General features: G+C 42.3%; 1 protein-coding gene across 4 annotated transcripts in view; it reads right to left on the reverse strand.

Moving 5' to 3' along the window:
- Positions 1–26,364, reverse strand: part of vps50 (VPS50 EARP/GARPII complex subunit) — a 227,764-nt gene that overhangs the window by 173,454 nt on the left and 27,946 nt on the right. For all 4 annotated transcript variants that reach the window (XM_041884002.2, XM_041884000.2, XM_045222025.1 and 1 more), the window contains exons 5-9: positions 25,491–25,544; positions 11,764–11,834; positions 11,406–11,523; positions 10,887–10,922; positions 10,352–10,434 (exon numbers count right to left, since the gene is read on the reverse strand). In XM_041884002.2, the coding sequence (XP_041739936.2) occupies positions 10,352–10,434; positions 10,887–10,922; positions 11,406–11,523; positions 11,764–11,834; positions 25,491–25,544 (362 nt within the window). The remainder of the gene's footprint in view (positions 1–10,351; positions 10,435–10,886; positions 10,923–11,405; positions 11,524–11,763; positions 11,835–25,490; positions 25,545–26,364) is intronic.

Consider the following 26,364-nt stretch of genomic DNA (forward strand, 5'->3'; position numbering starts at 1 on the left):
GCAGTGGGGGTCGGTCAGTGAGTTGAAGACTCTTCTTGTGGACGGTCTTAGAAGGAGTCAGAGAGGGAAGAGAAAGGTTGGTTCCCCGACCCCTGACTTTCTGCCTCTCAAATCCCCTCAGCTCTAGCCTGGATAAAGCCTGCTCACAAATCCAGGGGCTCCTCTCAAACATATCCCTCCACTGAGGGGAGAGGGAGAAATGGAGGGAGGGGAAAGGAGGGAGGAAATTGCTCTTAACTACTTAAGAGGAGGAGAGACAACTCTCCAGTCTGAGCTTGCCCACCAAACAGGATGACTGTGTGAACTGAAGGGGCTCTGCATTTCAAATAAGTACCTCCCGAACACACACACACACACACACACACACTAGGGTTTCTGTTATCGGCTTTTGGCCGATAAAATAAATTAAAAGTAGACAAATTGTCCGGGGCTGCATTTCATACGTCCCAATTTCGTGCTTCAGCACCATTCTCTCACTCCTTGTACGCTGCCTTATGTGAATGCTGCTGAGGAGAGAGAGAGAGAGAGAAGCCTTGGGCTACTGTTGATTGCAAAGATGGAGGCCTTTTTCATTGAAGTAAAATGAAAGTTAGAGAGTATGCCTATAGTGAAAAGCCTACAACAGGAATGTCCTGCCAATGGACAAGTTTTAATATTGTAGTGGACAAAGATGAGAACAACGTTGGCGTGGCCAAATGTGACTTGTTTCAGGAAACTAGGCGTAGGTCGTGCGTCATAGGAGAGGCATTTCAACATAAATATTTGTTTTTTTAATCAAAATGTGTTTTTTGGCAGAAATGCCTTCTGGAACATGTGAAGTTTCATGTGCCTTAATAACAAACTTGTATGCCATTTACGAACCTAGTTGGTTTAGCCACGGAAAAAGACAGGAACCTTCCCGCTAGCCATGATTGAGATAATGGATGGACTGGACATGCCGAGAGATGAGTTCGGATTGGTCTGCCATGTAGCACGCTTCTGTCTATAACATGAGCTGCTCAGTATGTGTAGGTAATAATTTCTAGCGCATATTTTTTTTAAGATATCATGAAGACTGCAAAAGTGTTGCTAATGCTCACCACTTTCTGGAGGACCGAGTTTTGAAATCAGTGGAATGCCCGGTGGAAGCAGAGTATGATAGCTAAGGAGATGGAGAAAATTCAGGCGTTTGATTGCAAATATGCAGAGAGTGTCGAAAAGAGAACACACAGAAGACAGTTGTATAAAACACCTGTCTCCGGATTACATCTTCAAACTAAGGGCAACCATGGCATCAGTGACAGAGAAGCGTTCATCCATGTATACAGGTAAGAGAGTCTAGCTAGTTACATTTTCAGATATTATACATTTAAAATAGTCATAAAGTCGTTTTCATTGCAAGTTCAAGCGTACTGCTAGCTAACGTTAGCTGGCTGGCTCGCTAGCTAATGTTACGTGTATGATCTGTGTAGTAATATAATTCGTATCTCAGAGCCATTTGCATTGCTAGTTATAGCTTAATGTTAGCTAGCTAGCTAACATTGAACCTCGTTGGTTAGCTTTAGCTACCTGCAGATTAATGCAGGGTAGAAACATTATGAGTTGGAATTATGGTTAATTGTTTAGCTAGCTAGCTACATGTCTAAACAAGACTCCACTTTGCAAGTAACCATTTCACTGTACCGTTTATACCTCCTGTATCCTTTGCATGTGACAACTAAAATTTGATTTTATTTGATATAGTATGTGTTTACCAGAGACGGTAATGTGAACAACATGGCCTGCACCAAAGTCAAATTAGGATATAACGTTAGGCCAACCAGACAGTGTCCAAGTTCTAGAATGCCCTGCTTATATTTTTCGTCACACTAACAACCGTAAGCTATTTTCTGTAATTAGCTCACCGTTAACTTGTAAATAATGATCTTGTTGTGAGTTTATTTTCCTGTAATAATGAATACAAATTAGCTAAAGTTAAGACATTGTCAGCTATATGATATGATCATTATTTGAACTGGCTAGAAACTAAACAAAACATTGTTTAGAAAGTTGCTTTTAGTTGCCTGGTTTGCTAGATTGACATATACTAAATTAATTTTTAGACGGATGGGTTAATTGGTGATAAAATACAAAAGTTATGCTATTTTGGACCACCAGGCTGCTGATGTCACGCAGCCAGTCGTTTTTGTGTTTATACTTTTTCATAACGACAACCAGTTTGATGTCGGACGACAACAGAATGTTCATGATGTCACTGCGACAACTGTCTACAGACATGTTGATAGACGTAGTATAAACCAGCCTTTAGTCTTGAAATCTTTGGTTGCTTTGTACACTACCGTACTCACTCTGTTTAGCACATGGCCTCACATGTGAATCCTTAAAGAGATGGGTGGGTTTACAAGTTTATCAACTTTCAAAGCAGAATTACTTTCCCATTGTTCCTCAACTGTAGTGTACGATATACCATTTTCTATTTCTGAGCTGGTTCTAATCCCCGAGCCGACTAGGTGAAAAATCTGTCGATGTGCCCTTGAGCAAGGCACTTAACCCTAATTGCTCCTGTAAGTCGCTCTGGATAAGAGCGTCTGCTAAATGACTAAAAATGTAAATGTAAAATGTTATTATTGTAGGCCTATTTATTAATCCAAACCAGTTCTTTAAATATGCAAAATTAAGTTCAATCTGTCTTTTTAATTGTGTGCTCCATATAAGCTAACAATTTATTGCTCATCTTTATTTTTTTTTTAAAGGTGGTGGGGGGGGAAACGATTTACCCACCTGTACACCTATATAGCAGACACAGTAGCCTATCTGACAAGGGTAAAGAAAATAATGTCAATGTCAGTAGCATGCCACCGGCATCTCCATCTCCCTCCCTCTCTTCTCTCTCTCTCTCTCTCTCTCTCTCTCTCTGGGGTTAGGCCTTAGCTTCTCTTCCTTTATAATATTTTTTAAAATAAATATCATACAGTGGATGCCTAAGCCTATAGGCCTATGCATGCAATGCCCTGATGCATTTAGTGCTTAAATCTCCGACAGCTTAACTGTGAAGTGGACAAATATTGTTTTAGGAAAGTAAAAACCAATAAAAACAATAGGCTATAAAGTTTTGCATATGCAATTCATCGAATAGTGTTTTGTAATTTCTTATAGGCTGTTTTTAAGGACATGTAAATGTGGCTCATTATCCCTCGTTTATTGATGGCGCTGGCTGAGTGTGTGGACGCCCTAATGGGTTATGCACCCAATGCATATGGATGACCGGTCAAATGTCAGATAAATTACAATCTTCCCGGTCACTTGTCTGGCGCCAAATCTTCCTAGCGGAAACACTGGCACACAAAACTCCACCATGGAGGATAATTAATGAGGAGGAGAGGAGGAGGGAGAGAGGGCATGATAAACAGACTAGGGAAGGTGGCTTCCATGAGCTGGCAGAGAGTGAATCCCTCACACAGAGGAGCAGATATCTGGCTGAACAGATATGGCTAGTTGAAGGCTGATAAGCTGAGAGACTGGCATAGAGGCAAGCATCAGCACACAGAGAGAGAGAGAGATGAAAAAATGGAGAGGGAATAAAAGAGAGAGAGAGAGAGAGAAACAAACAACCCCCCCCCCCTCCTAATTATATAATGACAGGCCATTATATAAGTCTGTGGCTTATCGATCGAGGGTAGTACTAGCAGTTTCATCTGCTACCGTGCAACCTTGCTGATCACACACACAGCAGTCTGTCGCTAATTCAAATACCACTCTGCATTTTTTGGGGGCACGCCAACGCACGCTAGAGAGGGGGAGATGAGTCTCGCCCTGGTAAAACTTTTGTCTGAACACGAACCCTGTCTGTCTCTTTGTCCTTCTGTCTGTCTGTCTGTCTCGCTGTCTTCAGTACATTTCAAAACATACATTATCACACTAATGGTTTTGAAACCCACCATATGAGAAGGTTTGAACCCATTAGGAAATGTCCATTTACTGTCCGTAAAACACAAAGGTTTTGGGATGGAAAAAGGGGTGGAATTTATCATCCACAGGTAAAAAGCCTGTAGTTAAATTCTGTTGGAAGCTATTTTAATTCGAGCACTTTCTCTGAGTAGCAGCCACAACTTCTTAAAGCATCAGTGAGCACTATAGGCTATGGCACTTCAGTAAAAAAAACTTTTTTATATACAATGCAGGTTTTCATTGCTTGCTAGTAAATAAATAGTAATGGTTTTCATAAAATAAAATAAAAAAGTTGGACATGTCTGACTATTCATTAATTATTCAACAAGGTGGTCCTGGCTCTGAGGCCTATAATGCACTAATGTTGTGACCAATCCTCTCCAACATGGCATGGTATTATTTCAAACAGAATATTTTCTTAATTTATAGACTAATCAATGCTGATCAGGCCCGGTCCTGGCCGATATGCCGCCCTAGGCAAGACCACTTTTTTTTTTTGCTCTCCTATCCCCGCAAAGTACAATAGGCTAGGCTATACAGTGTCAGCCGCAATGCACTTTTATGAATGCCCGTGTGGTATCCTACCGTTTGTAAAACAGCCAATTTACTCTTAATCCCTGTCATTTGGTTACATTACATTTCTGTTAATGCATGTACTAATTACAGTAATTTATCGTTCTCATTCTCGGAGTGGAAACGTTGTTAGCAGAGTTCACAACCTGCTACACTTGTGAGAAAGAAGTTTAGGTTTATTTCATACCATAATTTTCGCGCTCCATGTGAGCAATGAGCATGTGTCTGGCTTCTCTGTCCTGCTAATGTTGACGGAGCACGCGTCTGAGCACGCATAGAAGTACCCGGCCTGCTTCTCGAGAAATGTCAAATGCAGTAAAGTGCCTGGGCTTCTTAGTCATTTTTTCTTCACCTCACACAGTAAGTCAACAAAGTCCGTAAAAAATTTTTTTTATAATAGTTCCTCACAGTATTTGAAAAATGATTATCAAGGGAGAGGGTGTTGGTAAATAGGCTACGGACATGTTGAGTGTATTTGTTTCTATTTTAATAATTGTCAATGTCATCTTCATACTATATCATAGCTGTCCCCTTCATACTTTCCTTGTCAATTCATTATCTTATATCCTATTATCGAAAAGCCTAAGGTAGGCCTAGGTTTTTTCATGCGTTTTAAGGAAAGGATAAATATTTGCTTGTGTCCGACATACGCTGGTGGATTTTACGGTGGTGTGCATGTGTGAGTTCGCTGATTCTCTCTATTTATTTATATTTATTTATTTCACCTTTATTTAACCATGTAAGCCAGTTGAGAACAAGTTCTCATTTACAACTGCGACCTGGCCAAGATAAAGCAAAATAGTGCGATAAAAAACCACAACACAGAGTTACATATGGGGTAAACAAAACATAAAGTCAAAAATACAACAGAAAACATATATACAGTGTGTGCAAATGTAGCAAGTTATGGAGGTAAGGCAATAAATAGGCCATAGTGCAAAATAATTACAATTTAGTATTAACACTGGAATGATAGATGTGCAAGAGATGATGTGCAAATAGAGATACTGGGGTGCAAATGAGCAAAATAAATAACAATATGGGGATGAGGTAGTTGGGTGGGCTAATTTCAGATGGGCTGTGTACAGGTGCAGTGATCGGTAAGCTGCTCTGACAACTGATGCTTAAAGTTAGTGAGGTAGATAAGAATCTCCAGCTTCAGAGATTTTTGCAGTTCGTTCCAGTCATTGGCAGCAGAGAACTGGAAGGAATGGCGGCCAAAGGAGGTTTTGGCTTTGGGGATGACCAGTGAGATATACCTGCTGGAGCACATAATACGGGTGGGTGTTGCTATGGTGACCAATGAGCTAAGATAAGGCGGGGATTTGACTAGCAGTGATTTATAGATGACCTGGAGCCAGTGGGTTTGGGGACGAATATGTAGTGAAGACCAGCCAACAAGAGCGTACAGGTCACAGTGGTGGGTAGTATATGGGGCTTTGGTGACAAAACGGATGGCACTGTGATAGACTATATCCAATTTGCTGAGTAGAGTGTTGGAGGCTATTTTGTAAATTACATCGCCAAAGTCAAGGATCGGTAGGATAGTCAGTTTAATGAGGGCATGTTTGGCAGCATGAGTGAAGGAGGCTTTGTTGCGAAATAGGAAGCCGATTCTAGATTTAACTTTGGATTGGAGATGCTTAATGTGAGTCTGGAAGGATAGTTTACAGTCTAACCAGACACCTAGGTATTTGTAGTTGTCCACATACTCTAGGTCAGACCCGCCGAGAGTAGTGATTCTAGTCGGGTGGGCGGGTGCCAGCAGCGTTCGATTGAAGAGCATGCATTTAGTTTTACTAGTGTTTAAGAGCAGTTGGAGGCGAGTGTTATATGGCATTGAAGCTCGTTTGGAGGTTTGTTAACACAGTGTCCAATGAAGGGCCAGATGTATACAAAATGGTGTCGTCTGCGTAGAGGTGGATCTAAGTTGCAGCGGAGGGTGCAGAGCTGGTGGCCGGGGTAGTGGTAGCCAGGTGGAAGCCAGCCGTAGCAAAATGCTTGTTGAAATTCTCGATTATTGTAGATTTATCGGTGGTGATAGTGTTTCCTAGCCTCAGTGCAGTGGGCAGCTGGGAGGAGGTGCTCTTATTCTCCATGGACTTTACAGTGTCCCAAAACTTTTTTGAGTTAGTGCTACAGGATGCAAATTTCTGTTTGAAAAAGCTAGCCTTTGCTTTCCTAACTGCTTGGTTCCTAACTTCCCTGAAAAGTTGCATATCGCGGGGGCTGTTCGATGCTAATGCAGTACGCCACAGGATGTTTTTGTGCTGGTCAAGGGCAGTCAAGTCTGAGGAGAACCAGGGGCTATATCTGTTCTTAGTTCTGAATTTTTTTGAATGGGGCATGCTTATTTAAGATAGAGAGGAAAGCACTTTTAAAGAACAACCAGGCATCCTCTACATCCTCTACTGACAGAATGAGATCGATATCCATCCAGGATACCTGGGCCAGGTCAATTAGGAAGGCCTGCTCGCTAAAGTGTTTTAGGGAGCGTTTGACAGTGATGAGGGGTGGTCGTTTGACCGCGGACCCGTTACGGACGCAGGCAATAAGGCAGTGATCGCGGAGATCCTGGTTGAAGGCAGCAGAGGTGTATTTAGAGGGTAAGTTAGTCAGGATGATATCTATGAGGGTGCCCATGTTTACGGATTTAGGGTTGTACCTGGTAGGTTCCTTGATAATTTGCGTGAGATTGAGGGCATCTAGTTTGGATTGTAGGATGGCCGGGGTGTTAAGCATATCCCAGTTTAGGTCACCAAGCAGTACGAACTCTGAGGATAGATGGGGGGCAATCAATTCACATATGGTGTCCAGGGCACAGCTGGGGGCTGAGGGGGGGCTGTAGCAAGCGGCAACAGTGAGAGACTTATTTCTGGAAAGGTGGATTTTTAGAAGTAGGAGCTCAAACTGTTTGGGCACAGACCTGGATAGTATGATAGAGCTCTGCAGGCTATCTCTACAGTAGATTGCAACTCCACCCCCTTTGGCAGTTCTATTTAGACGGAAAATGTTGTAGTTGGGGATGGAAATTTCTGAATTTTTGGTGGCCTTCCTAAGCCAGGATTCAGACACTGCTAGAACATCAGGGTTGGCGGAGTGTGCTAATGCAGTGAATAACTCAAACTTAGGAAGGAGGCTTCTGATGTAAAAATGCAAAAAGCCAAGGCTTTTACTGTTACAGAAGTCAACAAATGATAGCGCCTGGGGAGTAGGAGTGATACTGGGGGCTGCAGGGCCTGGGTTAACCTCTACATCACCAGAGGAACAGGGGAGGACTAGAATAAGGAAACGGCTAAAGGCTTTAAGAACTGGTCTTCTAGTGTGTTGGGTACAAAGAATAAAGGGGGCAGTTCTCCGGGCGTTGTAGAATAGATTCAGGGCATAATGTACAGACAAGGATATGGAAGGATATGAGTACAGTGGAGGTAAACCTAAGCATTGGGTAACAATGAAAGAGATAGCATCACTGGAGGCACCGATTGAGCCGGTCTCCGAATGTATGGGGGGTGGAACAAAGGAGCTATTTAAGGCAGTTTGAGAGGGACTTGGGGGTCTACAGTGAAATTGTATAATAATAACTAACTGGAACAGCAATAGGCAAGGCATATTGACATGGGAGAGAGGCATAAAGCATTCACAGGTGTTATTCGAGAGAGCTAAGACAACAACTGGTAATGGTGATGAAGGTTTGGGCTGAGGCTAAACAGATAAAACAGGACAGGGTACCGTGTAAAGGAACAGTCCAGCAGGCTCAGCTGTGCAGCTGAGTGATCATAAGGTCCAGTGAACAGCAATGTGAGTCCGAGAGCAGTTCGAATTGGTGCTACAGCACAGGCGATCAGGAAGCACGGCTGTTGAATTGCGTGTGCTAGTGGGCCGGGGCTAGCAGATGGATCTTCGTGGTCGTCGCAACGGGAAGCCTGTTGAAACCACAGACGATTACGTCGGCAGACCAGTCGTGATGGATCGGCAGGGCTCCGTGTCGACACTAGGAGGTCCCGTCCGGTTGACAGAGAGGTAGATAGCCGGGAGATGGGCCTGACTCGAGGCTAGCTCAAGGCTGATTAGCCAACCACAACATCCATTCGGTTGCAGCAAGCTAGTTGTGGTGATCCGGTGTTAAAGGTCCAGTGATTCAGTGATTCCGGCAGAAATTCCGATATGTTCTGGGTCGATTAACGCGCTGTGCAGACTGGCCGATAATAGTCCAGGCTAGAGCTGGCTGGTAGGTAGTGCAGGCCACGGACAATGGTGAAAAAAACCTGCTAACGGTGGCTAATAGCAAGTAGCTAGTTAGCTGGCTATTCCCGTCCAGTAAACAGAGGAGGTAGATAGTCGGGATATGGGCCTGGCTCGAGGCTAGCTCAAGGCTAACTGGTGCTTGCTTCTGGGGCAGTGGTGATTAGCCAACAGCAACATCCATTCGGTTGCGGCTAGCTGGTTGCGATCCGGTGTTAAGGTCCAGTGATTCAGTTATTCCGGCAGAAAATCCGATGTTCTGGGTGAAAAAACGCTAACGGTGGCTAATAGCAAGTAGCTAGTTAGCTGGCTAGCTAGTTTCAACTGGAGATTCTAGATAAAAGGTAAGTAAATAATAGAATCCATTCCACATTGAGTGAGGCGGGTTGCAGGAAAGTATATTTAGTAGAAGGATGAAAAGTGTAATAGGGGAATATATACAACAAAAGACAAAAAAAATACAAAAACAGGCTATTTACACGGACACACAAGAGTACACGACTGCACTGCTACGCCATCTTGGTTATCTATTGGCCTATATGTCCATTCAGAAAGTTTCCTAAGTAGCCTGTCTGGACTCCATCTCTTTAATAAGAATCAAACACTCATGCTCTGATTTAATCTCGTAAAAGGCCTGTTTTCAGTAGCTTATGCTACATTATTTATCTCATTATGGCATCCTCGCACTGAAAAACATATGCCAATTCCACTGCAATCGAATGACCGCAGGAGCAGGGTTTGTGACGTTATGCGAATATATCGGGAAAGTGGGAGAAAATCTGTATGTATTTATTTTATACGCAGAAAAGCCAACAGACAAGGAAGAAATATATTTTTATTCTGACTCCATTAATGTTGTCAATACGAAAATGTGACAGATCCTCTCCAACCTGGCATTTCTTAATTTGTTAATTAATACATTTATAAGTAATAACCTGCATAATAATAATGAAATGTAATGGCTTGTTTCAAATAGGTTTTACTAAGAAGCATATCCATGTAAACAAGTGTACAAATAGAATTGTGACCTCCCATTTTTTGACCTCGCCAACAGCCCCCCCTGGACGATTATGTCGGTGGCCTTGTACATTGGCTTGGTCAATTACCATAACCTCAAATTCCAAGACCGTCACAGTCCTATCAATTCCCCCTCACAAAGTATTCAGCCTGCTCTTACGTCGTTCAAAAACACAAAGCATTGAATGAACTCACTCACCACATGCAGCTTCATGTACATGAACTAGGTCCGGGGTAAAGTTTCCCCTAGGTATAGATCTCGGATCAGCTTCCGTTCCCCAAATCCTAACCTTAACCATTAGTGTTCTAGCACATAAAAAAACAAGATCAGCATCTAGGGGCAACTTCACCCTACTTCACATGAACTATCTACACTGTCTGAGTCTTTCAACTGACAAAGCCAGTAGCATTTACTTATGACAAGGCAAAATGTATTGACATTTTGCAAAAATATGTTTGATTCTAAAATGTGAACTGGGCCAATCCTTAGATCTGAAGAGATGAGGCTAGGGTTTCTTAGCATACATTGTGTTTGAATGTGCTGTAGTAGTTGTAATCTTAACATACTGTAGTAGTTGGTATGTTAACATACCTTATGCAGCTGTAGTGTTTGAATGTGCTGGCAGCCTTCTGACATTCCAGACACAACTGGATGGCACCTGGATAGTCCTCCTCCTACAGGACAGACAGAGGGAAACAAGCCAAGAACGGGAATATCAGACATTAAACAGACTCTGTCAAACATAATTTGGTGGGTCAATACTAGGGCTAACTTCCTGTTTAGTACATATTTTGGTGTATACAAGAATATATAAACATATTGTGTTAAAGTGAGCCAGAGTGACAAAGGTTTAGTAACCACTACTCTAAACCCATTACTCTAAACATGGGCTACATCTAGTATGTAGCTTGGTCTTGGTGGGATAGCTCAGAGCGTCAGCTCTTTTCTATCCTATGGGCTACAACTACTCAATCTACTCAAATCTATGGCTATGCTGACAGCAGCAGGAATGAGTCCAGGATGGTCTGCCATGACAAATGGGATTCAGGGATTCATAATGATCTGGATTTAATCACAGAGCTTCATTTGAACTCAGCCTCCTAGAGCACCCGTGCGTGCCTCTTACCTCCAGCATCTCACTGAGTCTAACATCAGTCCTTTGCTGTAAAACAACAAGGAGAACAGTTAATGAGATACTTCAGGATTTTGGCAATAAGGCCCTTTATCTACCTCCCCAGAGTCAGATGAACTCGTGGATACCATTTTTATGTCTCTGCGTGCAGTTTGAAGGAAGTTGTTAACTAGCTCTAGCGCAATTGCTAACTAGCATTAGTGCAATGACTGGAAGTCTTGTTAAGATTACGCTAACGTTAGTTAGCATTGGCTCACCAACTTCCTTCATACTGGACACAGACATAAAAATGGTATCCACGAGTTCATCCAACTCTGAGGAAGTAGATAAAGGGCATCATTGCGAAAATCCCTTTAAGAATGACCATCTTTATCAAGAACCACAACATAAATGTTAACACTCAATTACGAAATAAATGTAACATCCCACAACTGAATTGTATGATGCATGTAGATATCCATATGTCTGTATCAGGATTTAGATTTAAAGCAACATGGTGACTTGGACAGTTACCAGGGTCTTGATGGTCCTCAGTGACTTCAGCAGCCCTGTGAGCAGCTGTCTCCTCCTCTGATTGGCTAGGAGCCCCAGGCTGGCCTCTGTGAAGTCCTCCTTTGAAATACTCAGCTGCCTGGAACCAGGAAGTGACATCATGAGACATTTACCATCCTGGCACAGTTCTGTTAGAGTGGTCTCAAAATGCTTCCCAACTCTGACTGAATTGAAGTACAGGTAAACTTGTTGTACATGTACACAGTGGGAATGATATTGATTAGCAGGCTCAATGCTGAGAGGAATATTCAACCCCAAGCATCCCCAATGGAAGAGAACAAGCTTTGAGAGGGAGGGTGGGCCACATCTGAGTACTTACCTCCTAGCGTTGGTGCAGATCACTGCAGCCAGCTGTAGATTGGTTTGTAAGGACGTCACCCGCTCCAGCTCCTGCAGAAAACAAGAGATTCATTCACATTGAGTGATCAATCACAATTCACATTGAGTGACCAATCACATTTCACACAGCAACCAAAGTTACTCTTTATTTAATAGTCCACTCTTCACATGGTAAAATGTTACGGTACAGTACAGAAAATAACAATTGAGTTGAATGCTAGCTGGAATAGGACTGTGTATAATAAAGGGTTACTGTAACTTTTAATGTCAGTTGAATTGTCTCTCATCCGCTCCAGTTTCCTGTGAGCCTCATCTATCACTAATGGGGTGAATCAGGGAGAATGATTCCCCCACACAGGGTACGAAATGTTATTCTGTTCCTCTAGCGTAACCCACTGTGACCCATGAGAAAACACCACATTCTCCTCCATCCATTCTCTGTTCAGTACCAGAGTGCCTCACTGCCAAAGGCTTCATCATATCAAACCCACAGTGTGTGTGCATGAGTGTGTCATAATATAAAACCCACAAACATTCCGAGGGGAATGAAAGAGACAAATGGAAGAGTTTTGTAACGGAATGAGGAAATGAGTGGTTTGGTTTTACGTGGAAAAGGCCAACCCAACAGCGACCTCTCAGTGAACGAACATGCCCTCAGCTACTGGTGGAGTCACTGAACTAACTGAGTGATATTCAGACTTATTTTTTGAAGAGCCAGCTGTCATCGCCTTGAGGTGTGAACACACGCTAACTGACCTTATCTTAGGCGAACATTGAGTCGTCAACCGGCCCCAATACAGAGGCAGCATTCAGAGAAAGATATCACACAACACTGTAATGTTAAAAACAACTATTTGGTGAGGGAATACGAGGTGGAAAATTGATTCAGCACGGTAGATAAAGAGACAAACAGAGAGCGACGTCAGAACAGACGTCTAAACAAACAATCCCATTCAAACTGGATAGAGAATGGCCTCCTGACTGGCTTGATCAGTTGACATCAAACAAGTCACAAACAACTCCTTGTTTAAGGGTATGGATGCTGTTAACCTCATGGAGTGAGGGACATACTAGGCCTACTACTACATGCAAGTGGACACGACTCAGGCTGGTACCCAAACTAACCTCTCCCAGACCAACTGAATGACCATACACCATCAAACATAATGCAGATCCGTGTTGCCAGCAGAATCAGTCTCTTTGAGGCGGACTAGAGACTTCATTTTCAACCCAGCTAAATCTATTTTTATTAATTTTTTATACTGCAATTCAGCTTTTAGCTGCAAATGTGTACAATATCAAATAACCCTTACTATATTAAGTATAGTAGGCCTTACATGATTAATAGAGTTGCAAGGTCCGACATATCCTTGCCTGTAGTTGAACAGTATGAATGCAGTATTTTCAGAGCAAGTTAAACAACATGCATTAGTAATGCTGAAGGCGTAGTGGTCTAGTGGCGGCCCTGCTGAGTCACTGAGAATTAAGAACAGTGCCCAAAACTAGTGACTCACAGTCTCACAGCGGCACAGTCACATCATTAGTGAAAGCGACCAGTAAGCCAAGTGTCTTGCTAACACCCAAGCCAGTGGCCCTAAATCCCATTGTAAAACCTGAAGCTAGCTACAGCTCTCGGGTTTCGCCTGTACCTCAATGTCAGCCAAGGTTTATGCCTCAAGTCCAGTGAATCATCAGAAAACTCCCTAGCATGACAATTAGGTTTTCAGTGGTAGAATTTGAGCCTGTGAAAAAAGCAGTGTATGTGGAATGCAAGCTAAATACAGAAAAACACCAGAAATGTATCACACACACACCTATACTGTATTTCCTGACTGAGCAAATAGAAGCTGTAGCCCAACACCCGGTCCCATCACAGCCCATTGTGCTAGAATGGCTGAGACACACAGGTCGGCCAGGGGTCTCTACAGCAGATCTGATAGAACATCCCCATCGGGCTACAGAGACACCCACACAGACAGAAGCCTGGGGAAATGAGACATTACCTCTGCCCTATCTCCCAGCCTCCCAGGAGTAAACCTGTCCGTTAGCGAGCTGACAACCACAGCAGCATAGATACTCTATGTAGCTTCTCTCTATGTAGCTTCTCTCTATGTAGCTTCTCAAAACACTGTGGTGCAAAAAGGCCAATTCAACCCCCTATACTACGATATAGGTAGAAGTCATCCACAAGGTTAAAACGGGCAACTTGCGTTTCTTAATTGACCCAGGACCTGGGCGGAAATCGAAGATCTTGAGATTTGTTGACTTTCGACGGGCTGTTCACCATTCGGCTGTACTTAAAAAATGGTGGACTGCATCCCAGTGGTGTAGTGGAGGGTATACGCAGGTATATGTCTCATACCCACTTATTTTTCAGTGGGCATTGCGTATACTCACTTCTTAACCCCACTGATATGTATCAAAGTAGTGTAGTGGAAGTATACGCTGATTCAATGAATAAGGCTGATGGAACAGATCAGAATGTTTAGCTTAAAATGTTGATGATTATTTCTTCACATTTTAGGCGCAGCAATGTGCACACGGCAGTAGGCCTACGTTTCTATGGGGGGATTTAAGCTATAGGCTACTTTGAAGCAAGGTAAGACATGCCTCATAATATGAAGTAAAACATCCAGGTTTCAAACAACAAAAATATAGCAATGCTAATGACCTAACCGTCTTCTGGTAGATGGAAATGCTTTCCCAAAAACCTCAATTAAATGTTAACTAGCTACAAAGTAGCCTATGCCTACCAGGCAGAATGATATCATGATTACTTGCATCAATCCAGTGGTCATTTATTTTGCAAACTCCATCTCATGTGACAGAAACAGCTAACCAAACAACAGTGCTAGGTGCCTGCACACTTGAATTAAAGTGTAACTACACTCAAATGAATTTCTTAGATTTTTCCCAGACCTCAAAAATGGTCTGCTGATGTGGTTTAAGAATTGTTATGGACTTAGAAAAACAACTAAATTGGATGTTCTATTAAAAGTGTGACATTGAGAGAGAAAACCTGATAAAAAATAAACACTTCAGAAACCTGTGAATTTCTGACTCACTTGACAGCCTCATTTATCTGTTTCTATAGTAGGGCTACTATTATCCTACCTGCACAGTACAGCTTGGGTTGGTCTGACTGTGAAAGACCAATATGGGATTTATCATTTTAAGTCCTTCAGAGTGTATGTCACTGTTTCTCATAGAATTTTTCACCCAGGGCACCTTTCCTATGCTGGGTGGGCCGTTTGGGACTTCTTTGGCAAAATTTGAGTATACCCCCTTCTCCAGGCACCACTGATGCATCCCAAATGACACCCTATTCCCTATATAGTGTGCTATTTTTGACCAAAAACCTATGGGCGCTGGTCAAAAGTTGTGCACTAAATAGGGACTACGGTGACATTTGGGACACAGCCGTTGTATCAGGAGACGTGAAGGTCATCCTCTGAGATGTTTGGTCACTGGAGACCGTTTTCACACAGTTACTCTTCTATACTCATGTATGCCACTGCCCCCAACACACTACGCCTTGCACTGGATCCTGTCCCATTCAAATAATGTATGTGTTTGGGGGGGAAATGTCTGACTGCTCAGAAAAATTTGTCTGCAGTCAAAAAAACTGCACACACACGCACAAGATACACATATACACATTCCGTTCTCCAATCTACCGTCCAAGAACGGCGAGAGAGAACATTTAATTCACAGTTCCAAGTAGCTAGACACTCAATTTACCAAACTGCTCCAATGGCACCAAAATCAGAATCAGAATCACTTTAATGACCAAGTATAGCACTTTGTGAAATCTGCTGATGTAAAAAGGGCTTTATAAATACATTTGATTGAAGTACATTTACACATCCCCGGAATTTGACTTAGTGAGAAGGTGCTGTCAGCAATAGACAATCTAGAAACAGAATACAGACACAAGGTCAACACACAGAATATACACAATATAAACACAGTAAACATAAAACACATTTCTTTTTATATATGACCCTAAGCATTATGGTTGATTAGGGTTGTTAATTGCTTAATTAACTCAGGAACCACACATGTGGAAGCACTTGCTTTCAATACACATTGTATCCCTCATTTACTCAACCATTTCCATTATTTTGGCAGTTACCTGTATCTATATATGCAGAGGAAGGAATCGAGTACATACAGTGTTGTTCAGAGGTGTACATAGTGCTAATGCAGTATAATGCAGTTATTAGTATTACAGGTCATTGATGGAAAGGTGCAGTGGTCGGCTCAATGCAAAGTCTATTAATCCCCATGAGCCCGACAGCATGTTGATGAGGGCCACAGCACCAACAGGGGAGACAAAGCACTAATAGCAACTCCCATGGCGGGTAAGAGCTTGCACCAAAAAATAATGAAAACAACCGTCCAAGTCCATTTCATTGCTTTGTCAGCATTGTTTTACCTGACAACGTATCAGGGGGTAACTCATTAGGATGCAGACTCTGGTACCAATCTCTTTCTCCCTGACAATCTCCCGCTCTCTCAGACATTGGCTAGTTTGGCCACTCAATTACAGGGCTTCTGTTTTAAGTTGGCCGATAACCATCGCGGTAGGGCAGCTCCCATTTTAAATCACCAACCCCGGTCTTTCAACTATATATCAAGCTGTATCACATCTGGAGCTCAGGATGTTTTCAGCCAACACCTCCAGGCTTTAACAGACCACCTAGCCACTCTCAAAGGGCGACTAGGGGGGAGAAATGACACATCAACCAATCTCACCTTAGCCTGAGACTTAAACTGACAGTTACACAGAATCCGATAACATCACACTGTTGATTCAGTATTGACTGGAGAGGATGAAACACACAGGACACATCACGGGTGAATGGGCTAGCGGTTCCTGTCATGATACATGTGTCTCCTGCTGTTTCAGTGTGACTGCAGGTGTCCGGGGGTGACGGCCTAACCATGACCCTGACCTTTGCGTCTGGCTATCCCCACAGGGGGAAGAGCAGAGCTCACTCAGGACAAGCTACAGCAGCAGGACAGTGGGGGTCAAACTGCTCTCACCTCATGCCATCACCACCCCTACAGTCAGCATGCCATTTATCGACATCTAGCCTATATCTCATTACTTACTATCACGCATAGCTAGGCTACATATCGCCATATAAACAATATAATACCTATATAATATTATAGCATAGCTAGGTTATATATCGCCATCCAAATGATATAATATCTATATACTATTACAGCTAGCCTATATATAGCCATACAAACTATATACAGTGGGGAGAACAAGTATTTGATACACTGCCCGATTTTGCAGGTTTTCCTACTTACAAAGCATGTAGAGGTCTGTAATTTTTATCATAGGTACACTTCAACTGTGAGAGACGGAATCTAAAACAAAAATCCAGAAAATCACATTGTATGATTTTTAAGTAATTAATTTGCATTTTATTGCATGACATAAGTATTTGATACACCAGAAAAGCAGAACTTAATATTTGGCACAGAAACCTTTGTTTGCAATTACAGAGATCATACGTTTCCTGTAGGTCTTGACCAGGTTTGCACACACCTGCAGCAGGGATTTTAGCCCACTCCTCCATACAGACCTTCTCCAGATCCTTCAGGTTTCGGGGCTGTCGCTGGGCAATATGGACTTTCAGCTCCCTCCGAAGATTTTCTATTGGGTTCAGCTCTGGAGACTGGCTAGGCCACTCCAGGACCTTGAGATGCTTCTTACGGAGCCACTCCTTAGTTTTCCTGGCTGTGTGTTTCGGGTCGTTGTCATGCTGGAAGACCCAGCCACGACCCATCTTCAATGCTCTTACTGAGGGAAGGAGGCTGTTGGCCAAGATCTCGTGATACATGGCCCCATCCATCCTCCCCTCAATACGGTGCAGTCGTCCTGTCCCCTTTGCAGAAAAGCATCCCCAAAGAATGATGTTTCCACCTCCATGCTTCACGGTTGGGATGGTGTTCTTGGGGTTGTACTCATCCTTCTTCTTCCTTCAAACACGGCGAGTGGAGTTTAGACCAAAAGCTCTATTTTTGTCTCATCAGACCACATGACCTTCTCCCATTCCTCCTCTGGATCATCCAGATGGTCATTGGCAAACTTCAGACGGGCCTGGACATGCGCTGGCTTGAGCAGGGGACCTTGCGTGCGCTGCAGGATTTTAATCCATGACGGCGTAGTGTGTTACTAATGGTTTTCTTTGAGACTGTGGTCCCAGCTCTCTTCAGGTCATTGACCAGGTCCTGCCGTGTAGTTCTGGGCTGATCCCTCACCTTCCTCATGATCATTGATGCCCCAAGAGGTGAGACCTTGCATGGAGCCCCAGACCGAGGGTGATTGACCATCATCTTGAACTTCTTCCATTTTCTAATAATTGCGCCAACAGTTGTTGCCTTCTCACCAAGCTGCTTGCCTATTGTCCTGTAGCCCATCCCAGCCTTGTGCAGGTCTACAATTTTATCCCTGATGTCCTTACACAGCTCTCTGGTCTTGGCCATTGTGGAGAGGTTGGAGTCTGTTTGATTGAGTGTGTGGACAGGTGTCTTTTATACAGGTAACGAGTTAAAACAGTTGCAGTTAATACAGGTGATGAGTGGAGAACAGGAGGGCTTCTTAAAGAAAAACTAACAGGTCTGTGAGAGCAAGGAATTCTTACTGGTTGGTAGGTGATCAAATACTTATGTCATGCAATAAAATGCAAATTAATTACTTAAAAATCATACAATGTGATTTTCTGGATTTTTGTTTTAGATTCCGTCTCTCACAGTTGAAGTGTACCTATGATAAAAATGACAGACCTCTACATGATTTGTAAGTAGTAAAACCTGCAAAATCGGCAGTGTATCAAATACTTGTTCTCCCCACTGTAACTATCTAATATTATAGCATAGCTAGGCTATATATAGCCATTCAAACTATATAATATAATCACAATATAATATTGTATCATAGCTAGTTTATACGTATATAGCCATACAAACTATATAATATTATAAACTGGGTGGGTCGAGCCAGATTGGCTGACAGATGTGGTATATCACTCAAGGACTTTCCCATTCGTTCTGAAGCCATTCCAGCGATGCTTTGGCTGTATGCTTGGGGTCAGTGTCATGTTGGAATGTAAATCTTCGCCCCAGTCTTAGGTTGTTTGCACTATGAAGCAGGTTCTCATCAAGGATTTGACTGTATTTGGCTCCATTCATTGTTCCCTCTATCCTTACCAGTTTCCAAGTCCATGCCGCTGAAAAGCATCCCCGTAGCATGATGCTGCCACCACCACGCTTCACGGTAGGGATGGTGTTCTCCTAGACATAGCGCTTTGCATTCAGGCCAAATAATATAATTTGTCTCATCAGACCACATTATCTTTTTTTATCTTATGCTCTCAGTCTTTCACGTGCATTTTTGCAAACTCCCGGCATGCTGTCATGTGCCTTTTTCTCAGGAGTGGGTTCCATCTGGCTACTCTCCCATGAAGCCGAGATTGATGAAGTGCTGTAGAGACTGTTGTCCTTCTGGCAGGTTCTCCCATCTCAGCCAAGGAACTCTGTAGTGCTGTCAGAGTGGTCATTGGGTTCTTGGTCAACTCCCTGACCAAGGTCCTTCTTGGCCGGTTGCTCAGTTTGGTCAGACGGCCAGCTCTAGTCTGGGTAGTTCCATATTTTTTAATTTCCCAATGATGGAGACCACTGTGCTCTTGGAAACTTTCAACACTCTAGAAATTGTGTTATACCCTTCCCCAGATATATGCCTCATCACAGTTCTATCTCAGCGATCTACGGACAGTTCCTTGGACTTCATGGTATAGTTTCTGCTCTGACATGCCCTGTCAACTGTGGGACATTATATAGACAGGTGTGTTTCTTTCTAAATCATGTACACAGACAACTGAATTGGCCCCAGGTGGACTCCAATCAAGTTGTAGTGACATCTCAATGATGATCAAAGAACATTTGATGCACCTTAGCTCAATTTGGAGTGTCATACAGAGGGGTGAGAATACTTCTGCAAATTAAATATTTTCTGTATTGAATTTTCAATAAATTTGCAAAAATGTCTAAAAACATGTTTTCACTTTGTCATTATAGTGTGTAGATGGGTGAGAATGTAATTTTTCTTTTTTCGGGCTGTAATATATATTTTTTTAATTAGTCAAGGGGTATGAATACTTTCTGAGCAAAAATATAAACACAACATGTAAAGTGTTGGTCCCATGTTTCATGAGCTGAAATAAAAGATCCCAGAAATGTTCCATACACACAACAAGCTTATTTCTCTAAACTTTTGTGCACAAATTTGTTTACATCCCTGTTAGTGAGCATTTCTCCTTTGCCAAGATAATCCATCCACCTTACAGGTGTGGCATATCAAGAAGCTGATTAAACAGCATGATCATTACACAGGTGCACCTTGTGCTGGGGACAATAAAAGGCCACTCTAAAATGTGCAGTTTTGTCACACAACACAATGCCACAGATATCTCAAGTTGAGGGCGGTGTGCGATGCCAACTGCAGGAATGTCCACCAAAACTGTTGAAAATTCATTTCTCTACCATAAGCCGCCTCCAATGTTGTTTTAGAGAATTTGGCAGTACGTCCAACCGGCCTCACAACCGCAGACCAGGTGTAATCACACCAGCCCAGGACTTCCACATCCAACTTCTTTACCTGTGGGATCGTCTGAGACCAGCCCCCCGGACAGCTGATGAAACGGAGGACTATTTCTGTCTGTAATAAAGCCATTTTGTGGGGGAAAACTCATTCTGATTGGCTGGGCCTGGCACTCCAGTGGATGGGCCTGGCTCCCAAGTGGGTGTGCCTATGCCCTACCAGGCCCACCCATGGCTGCGCCCCTGCCCAGTCATGTGAAATCCATAGATTCGGCCTAATGAATTTATTTCAATTGACTGATTTCCTTATATGAACTATAACTCAGTAAAATCACAGAAATTATTGCATTTATATTTTTGTTCAGTATAATATAATAACTGTATAATATTATAGCATAGCTAGGCTATATATAGCCATACTGTGGCGTGTGATTTGGACGGAGTCAGGAGCAGGAGGGTAATTCACAGAATAAAGGTTTATTCCTTTATATGTCGATTCAAAGTATAAGGAGCTCCACTAAGATCATATAACCTCCACAATAAACAATCACACAGAAAGACAAGGGGGCAGAGGGAACACTTATACAGGTACTGATGAGGGGAATTGAAACCAGGTGTTTGTAATAAACAAGACAAAACAAATGGAATGATGAGATGAGGAGCGGCAGTGGCTAGAAGGCCGGTGACGACGAACGCCGAAGCCTGCCCGAACAAGGAGAGGAGGCAGCTTCGGAGGAAGTCGTGACACATGCAAACTATATAATATAATAACTATATATTTTTTTATTTATTTAACCTTTATTTAACCAGATAAGCCAGTTGAGAACAAGTTCTCATTTACAACTGCGACCTGGCCAAGATAAAGCAAAGCAGTGCGATAAAAACAACAAACACTGAGTTACATATGGAATAAACAAAACATACAGTCAATAACACAATAGAAAATCTATACAGTGTGTGCAAATGAAGTAAGTTATGGAGGTAAGGCAATAAATAGGCCATAGTGCAAAATAATTACAATTTAGTACTAACACTGGAGTGATAGATGTGCAGAAGATGATGTGCAAACAGAGATACTGGGGTGCAAATGAGCAAAATAAATAACAATGTAAATAACAATATGGGGATGAGATAGTTGGGTGGGCTAATTACAGATGGGATGTGCACAGGTGCAGTGATCGGTAAGCTGCTCTGACAACTGATGCTTAAAGATAGTGAGGGAGATAAGTGTCTCCAGCTTCAGAGATTTTTGCAGATTGTTCCAGTCATTTGCAGCAGAGAACTGGAAGGAATGGCGGCCAAAGGAGGTGTTGGCTTTGGGGATGACCAGTGAGATATACCTGCTGGAACGCATACTACGGGTGGGTGTTGCTATGGTGACCAATGAGCTAAGATAAGGCGGGGATTTGCCTAGAAGAGATTTATAGATGACCTGGAGCCAGTGGGTTTGGCGACGAATATGTAGTGAGGGCCAGCCAACGAGAGCGTACAGGTCACAATGGTGGATAGTATATGGGGCTTTGGTGACAAAACGGATGGCACTGTGATAGACTACATCCAATTTGCTGAGTAGAGTTTTGGAAGCTGTTTTGTAAATGACATCGCCGAAGTCAAGGATCGGTAGGATAGTCCGTTTTACGAGGGCATGTTTAGCAGCATGAGTGAAGGAGGCTTGTTGCGAAATAGGAAGCCGATTCTAGATTTACCTTTGGATTGGAGATGCTTAATGTGAGTCTGGAAGGAGAATTTACGGTCTAACCAGACACCTAGGTATTTGTAGTTGTCCACATATTCTATGTCAGACCCGCCAAGAGTAGTGATTCTAGTCGGGCGGGTGGATGCAAGCAGCGTTCGATTGAAGAGCATGCATTGAGTTTTACTAGCGTTTAAGAGCAGTTGGAGGCCACGGAAGGAGTGTTGTATGGCATTGAAGCTCGTTTGGAGTTTTGTTAACACAGTGTCCAATGAAGGGCCAGATGTATACAAAATGGTGTCATCTGCATAGAGGTGGATCTGAGAGTCACCAGCAGCAAGAGCGACATCATTGATATACACAAAGAATAGAGTCGGCCCGAGAATTGAACCCTGTGGCACCCCCATAGAGACGGCCAGAGGTCCAGACAACAGGCCCTCCGATTTGACACATTGAACTCTATCTGAGAAGTAGTTGGTGAACCAGGCGAGGCAGTCATTTGAGAATATTATATAATATTATAAAGTGGGTGGTTCGAGCCCTGAATGCTGATTGGCTGAAAGCTGTGGTATATCAGACCGTATGACAAAGAAAATACTTTTTTCTGTTCTAATTATGTTGGTAACCAGATTATAATAGCAATAAGGCACCTCGGGGGTTTATGGTATATGGACAATATACCACGGCTAAGGGCTGTATCCAGGCACTCCGCGTTGCTCTCTTTACGTGACACATGTATGCTTCGCATGCACGTGACCAATAGGGCCTGACCTATAGCCTATCATAATCAATCAATAAATGGATTATAACAAACTCTGAATACTGTAACACATGTGATAGCAAAATGGATGCAGAGGATGTGACAAATAAACTTGAAACGAGGGAATGTTTACTGGTTGCTCAGGAGGTAAAGGGGAAGTCAGATGTGTGGAATAAATGTGACTAGTTGTGGAAAATACTGGAGATTAAGAAAAATAAGGAGCAAGCACTGCATGCATATTAGGCCTATGTGTGCCAAACACGTGCTGTTAGATTACAATATAGTTTTTCTGACCGTTTGGAACAAACAACACTAAATAAATTATAAGCATACCAGAGAGTCTGTTGTAAGTTTTTTTTTAAAAGCCTTTATACAGACTAAAAACTGTCGCATTCATATGTGAAAGCAATTTCTGAAATGGAATGGTTTAGGCCCATTTATTGTTAACGCTAATTATTCAATGGTCGCTTTGTTATTTTATTTTAAATCTAAAATGCTTGATTGCATTTCACATCATGAATGAATCGTATGCTGTGTGATGACATGAACGAATAAATGATTGATTGATACAGTAGCCTATATAAATATTGAAATATAGGCCTAAGTATGTTACGGTATTAAGACTAAACAGGATGTGCTCGTAGGCCTACAGCTCGATGGTGGTTATACAAGGCTGCTATACTAAGGCTACTAATTATAATGACATGACTTATTATTATAAAGATGATCATAATAATAGTAATAATAACAATAAGAAGATCAAGGAAAAAGGAGGGTTATTATTATTATAAATATAATTTCTGACAATTTGGAACAGTGTAAACAATAAATCAATTAGAAATAATACCAGAGAGGCTGGTCTAACGAAAAAAGGTGTAAAGCCTTTATTGCAGCATAGCAAAGAATTAAAACAGCCAAATTTGTGAAATTGTTGCATTAAGCTTGGTGCTCCCGGAATCAGTAGGCTATTAAACAAACACTCAAACAGGCAACAGAAGCAGGATCGGTCTTATTTCTGTAGATGTATACGGATGATTTATAAAGCCCGGCACGTTTAACAGTTAGGCTATTGATTATAGACCTAATTAAGTTGAGGTCTCCTCTCTCCTCACTTTTGTTAGCCAATAAGGCAAGGGCTATTTTCTCATCTCCTCATTCTGCTGCTGCCTCCGCCACATTGTTCTCAACACCAATAAGCTGGTTAACTTTGCTATTATGCACATAGCAACATGGTCTAGGAAAAGGCATCAATTCAACAGCGCACTGATCTGTTTCAGAACAGCGGAGAGCAACCACTTTCGGAAAAGGGAGAAAGAGCATCTGTTATAAAATAATATTATTTTTATTGTGTTGCACCATTATTCCTATGTAATATAACCACATACAATTTCAGTAGCACATCTTAGAGTGATGGACTGTGCCATCCCCATGTCCTCCACAATGGATCAGTCCACTCAGACAGCCGCCAATCAGACAGGTGTCTAGTACACCATGAATTTAAAAAAATTATATATTTGTTTTTGCTAGTGCTCGACTAAAGAAATATCGGTCGACCAACAGCCTATCAACCAAACAATTGACCAGTCGACTAAATGGGGTCAGCCCTAATACTAACTAAACCATTCAGCTGTGGTGCACGGCCTGACAGGTCTGAATCCCCAGTGGGCCTGATCAAAGCTGTTTCCTGTCCGACCGTGAACACCTCGGACACGTCTCAAAGAGCTCCCATTAAGAGGAGCAGGAGCATGGGGATACAGACGCCCAACTACACACTCTCTCTCTTTTTCAGTCTTCTCCCTCCCTCGCTCCTCTCCTTGGATGAGGCTTTGATTCAAACACAGAATAACTGATTGCTTTAGCAAGGGGATACACGCTCACTCACTCGCACATCCACAAGTCACGACGGACAACGTCAGCTAACCGGCCCTGATTAGATTTATAGCTTGAGATAATGACTGGTACTGAAGACAGACAGGCATCATTTATGTTGAGTGATGTTTTACTTATAGACGGGTTGGCTGAGAACGTCACGAAAACGATGGCTTGTTGGGAATCGTAGGTGGCTCGTTTCAGTTAGTTTTATCTTGTTCTTGATACCATGTCTTATTTTGACTGATGTCACATCGATGCTAATATGATTCAAATTCGCTAGCTAACCAACAACTGTGCTCATTATGCAACTTTATTTATGTTTTCAATAAACATTGGAGACTAAATATAGTTTACATGTTATCAACAGTCTAAGCCAAATGTCTGTTTTGCCCCATAGTTGCGCACACGTCAGTTTTGTTGCTAAACAACAAACCTGTCTATAGGGCGAACGCAGTCTGTCGTATATCTCGTTACCATGGTAATGCCGGTATATTCCACATTACCTCCTATGGCATGACTGATTGACAGTTGATATCAAGCAGCGTGAATAAATCATTATACAGTATGATAATGTGTGCAGTCAGTGGTCTGAAATAAATGGCAAACCTAAATAAGCCTAAATTGATCGACGTGAGCTGAGTCAAAGGCAAACATTCCAGAATGTGACATGCTGTTAAAGAGAAGAAAGTATGGGTGAGACTTTAGATGTATACAGTGGCAGGAAAGGAGCAAGAGAGGAAGGAAAACAATTAAGAAAGCATACCTTGACGTAGGACGGCTGTTTTTCCAGGATAAGATCGGCGACCTTTTTGGAAACCTACAGAGAGAGGAGGACAAGAATAAACCCAGTCAGACGCTTGTAAATGCCATCCCACCTGAGACACACGGTTATCGTACTATGGTAGAGCATGGAGAAAGAATAGCTAGCTATGATGTCTGTATCTATAACATAAGTCTTTAACTAAGAGGATTGTCACAATGTGAAGTATCTGTATTGTTGATCAAACCGAGACTGAATTAGCCCTATACTTTACTACTAGCTACTTAAGAATAGCCTATTGTGTGTTGTACAGTATGTGCTGTATGTAACATTGGCATTATTCAATGATTGTATGTATCAGTCTTCATTGGTGTTTTCTGAGAAGCAAGGCCTAAAGGACAGAGAAGGTCAATGTTGCATTGACGAAATAGAAAAAGAAATGTAACATCATCTGTAGAAATAACAGCAGGACAATACGTCTTGTAATGTTCCCATCGCCAGGTAGGGTTAAGTTAACCTTGGACTAAATCATACCAACACTCACACAGCATACTGTATTTATTCAGTAGAAGAAACCATGTTTGTGCACCAACACAAAATGACATACTCACAATAAATACAGAAGGGACTGACTTGCCACCTAGCTACATATAGCCTAGTATGTTGTGGATAGCATCCTACAGTGGGGAAAACAAGTATTTAGTCAGCCACCAATTGTGCAAGTTCTCCCACTTAAAAAGATGAGAGAGGCCTGTAATTTTCATCATAGGTACCGGTACACGTCAACTATGACAGACAAATTGAGAAAAAAAATCCAGAAAATAACATTGTAGGATTTTTTATGAATTTATTTGGAAATTATGGTGGAAAATAAGTA

The sequence above is a fragment of the Coregonus clupeaformis genome, chromosome 8 (assembly GCF_020615455.1).
Source record: "Coregonus clupeaformis isolate EN_2021a chromosome 8, ASM2061545v1, whole genome shotgun sequence".
Lineage (NCBI taxonomy): Eukaryota > Metazoa > Chordata > Actinopteri > Salmoniformes > Salmonidae > Coregonus > Coregonus clupeaformis.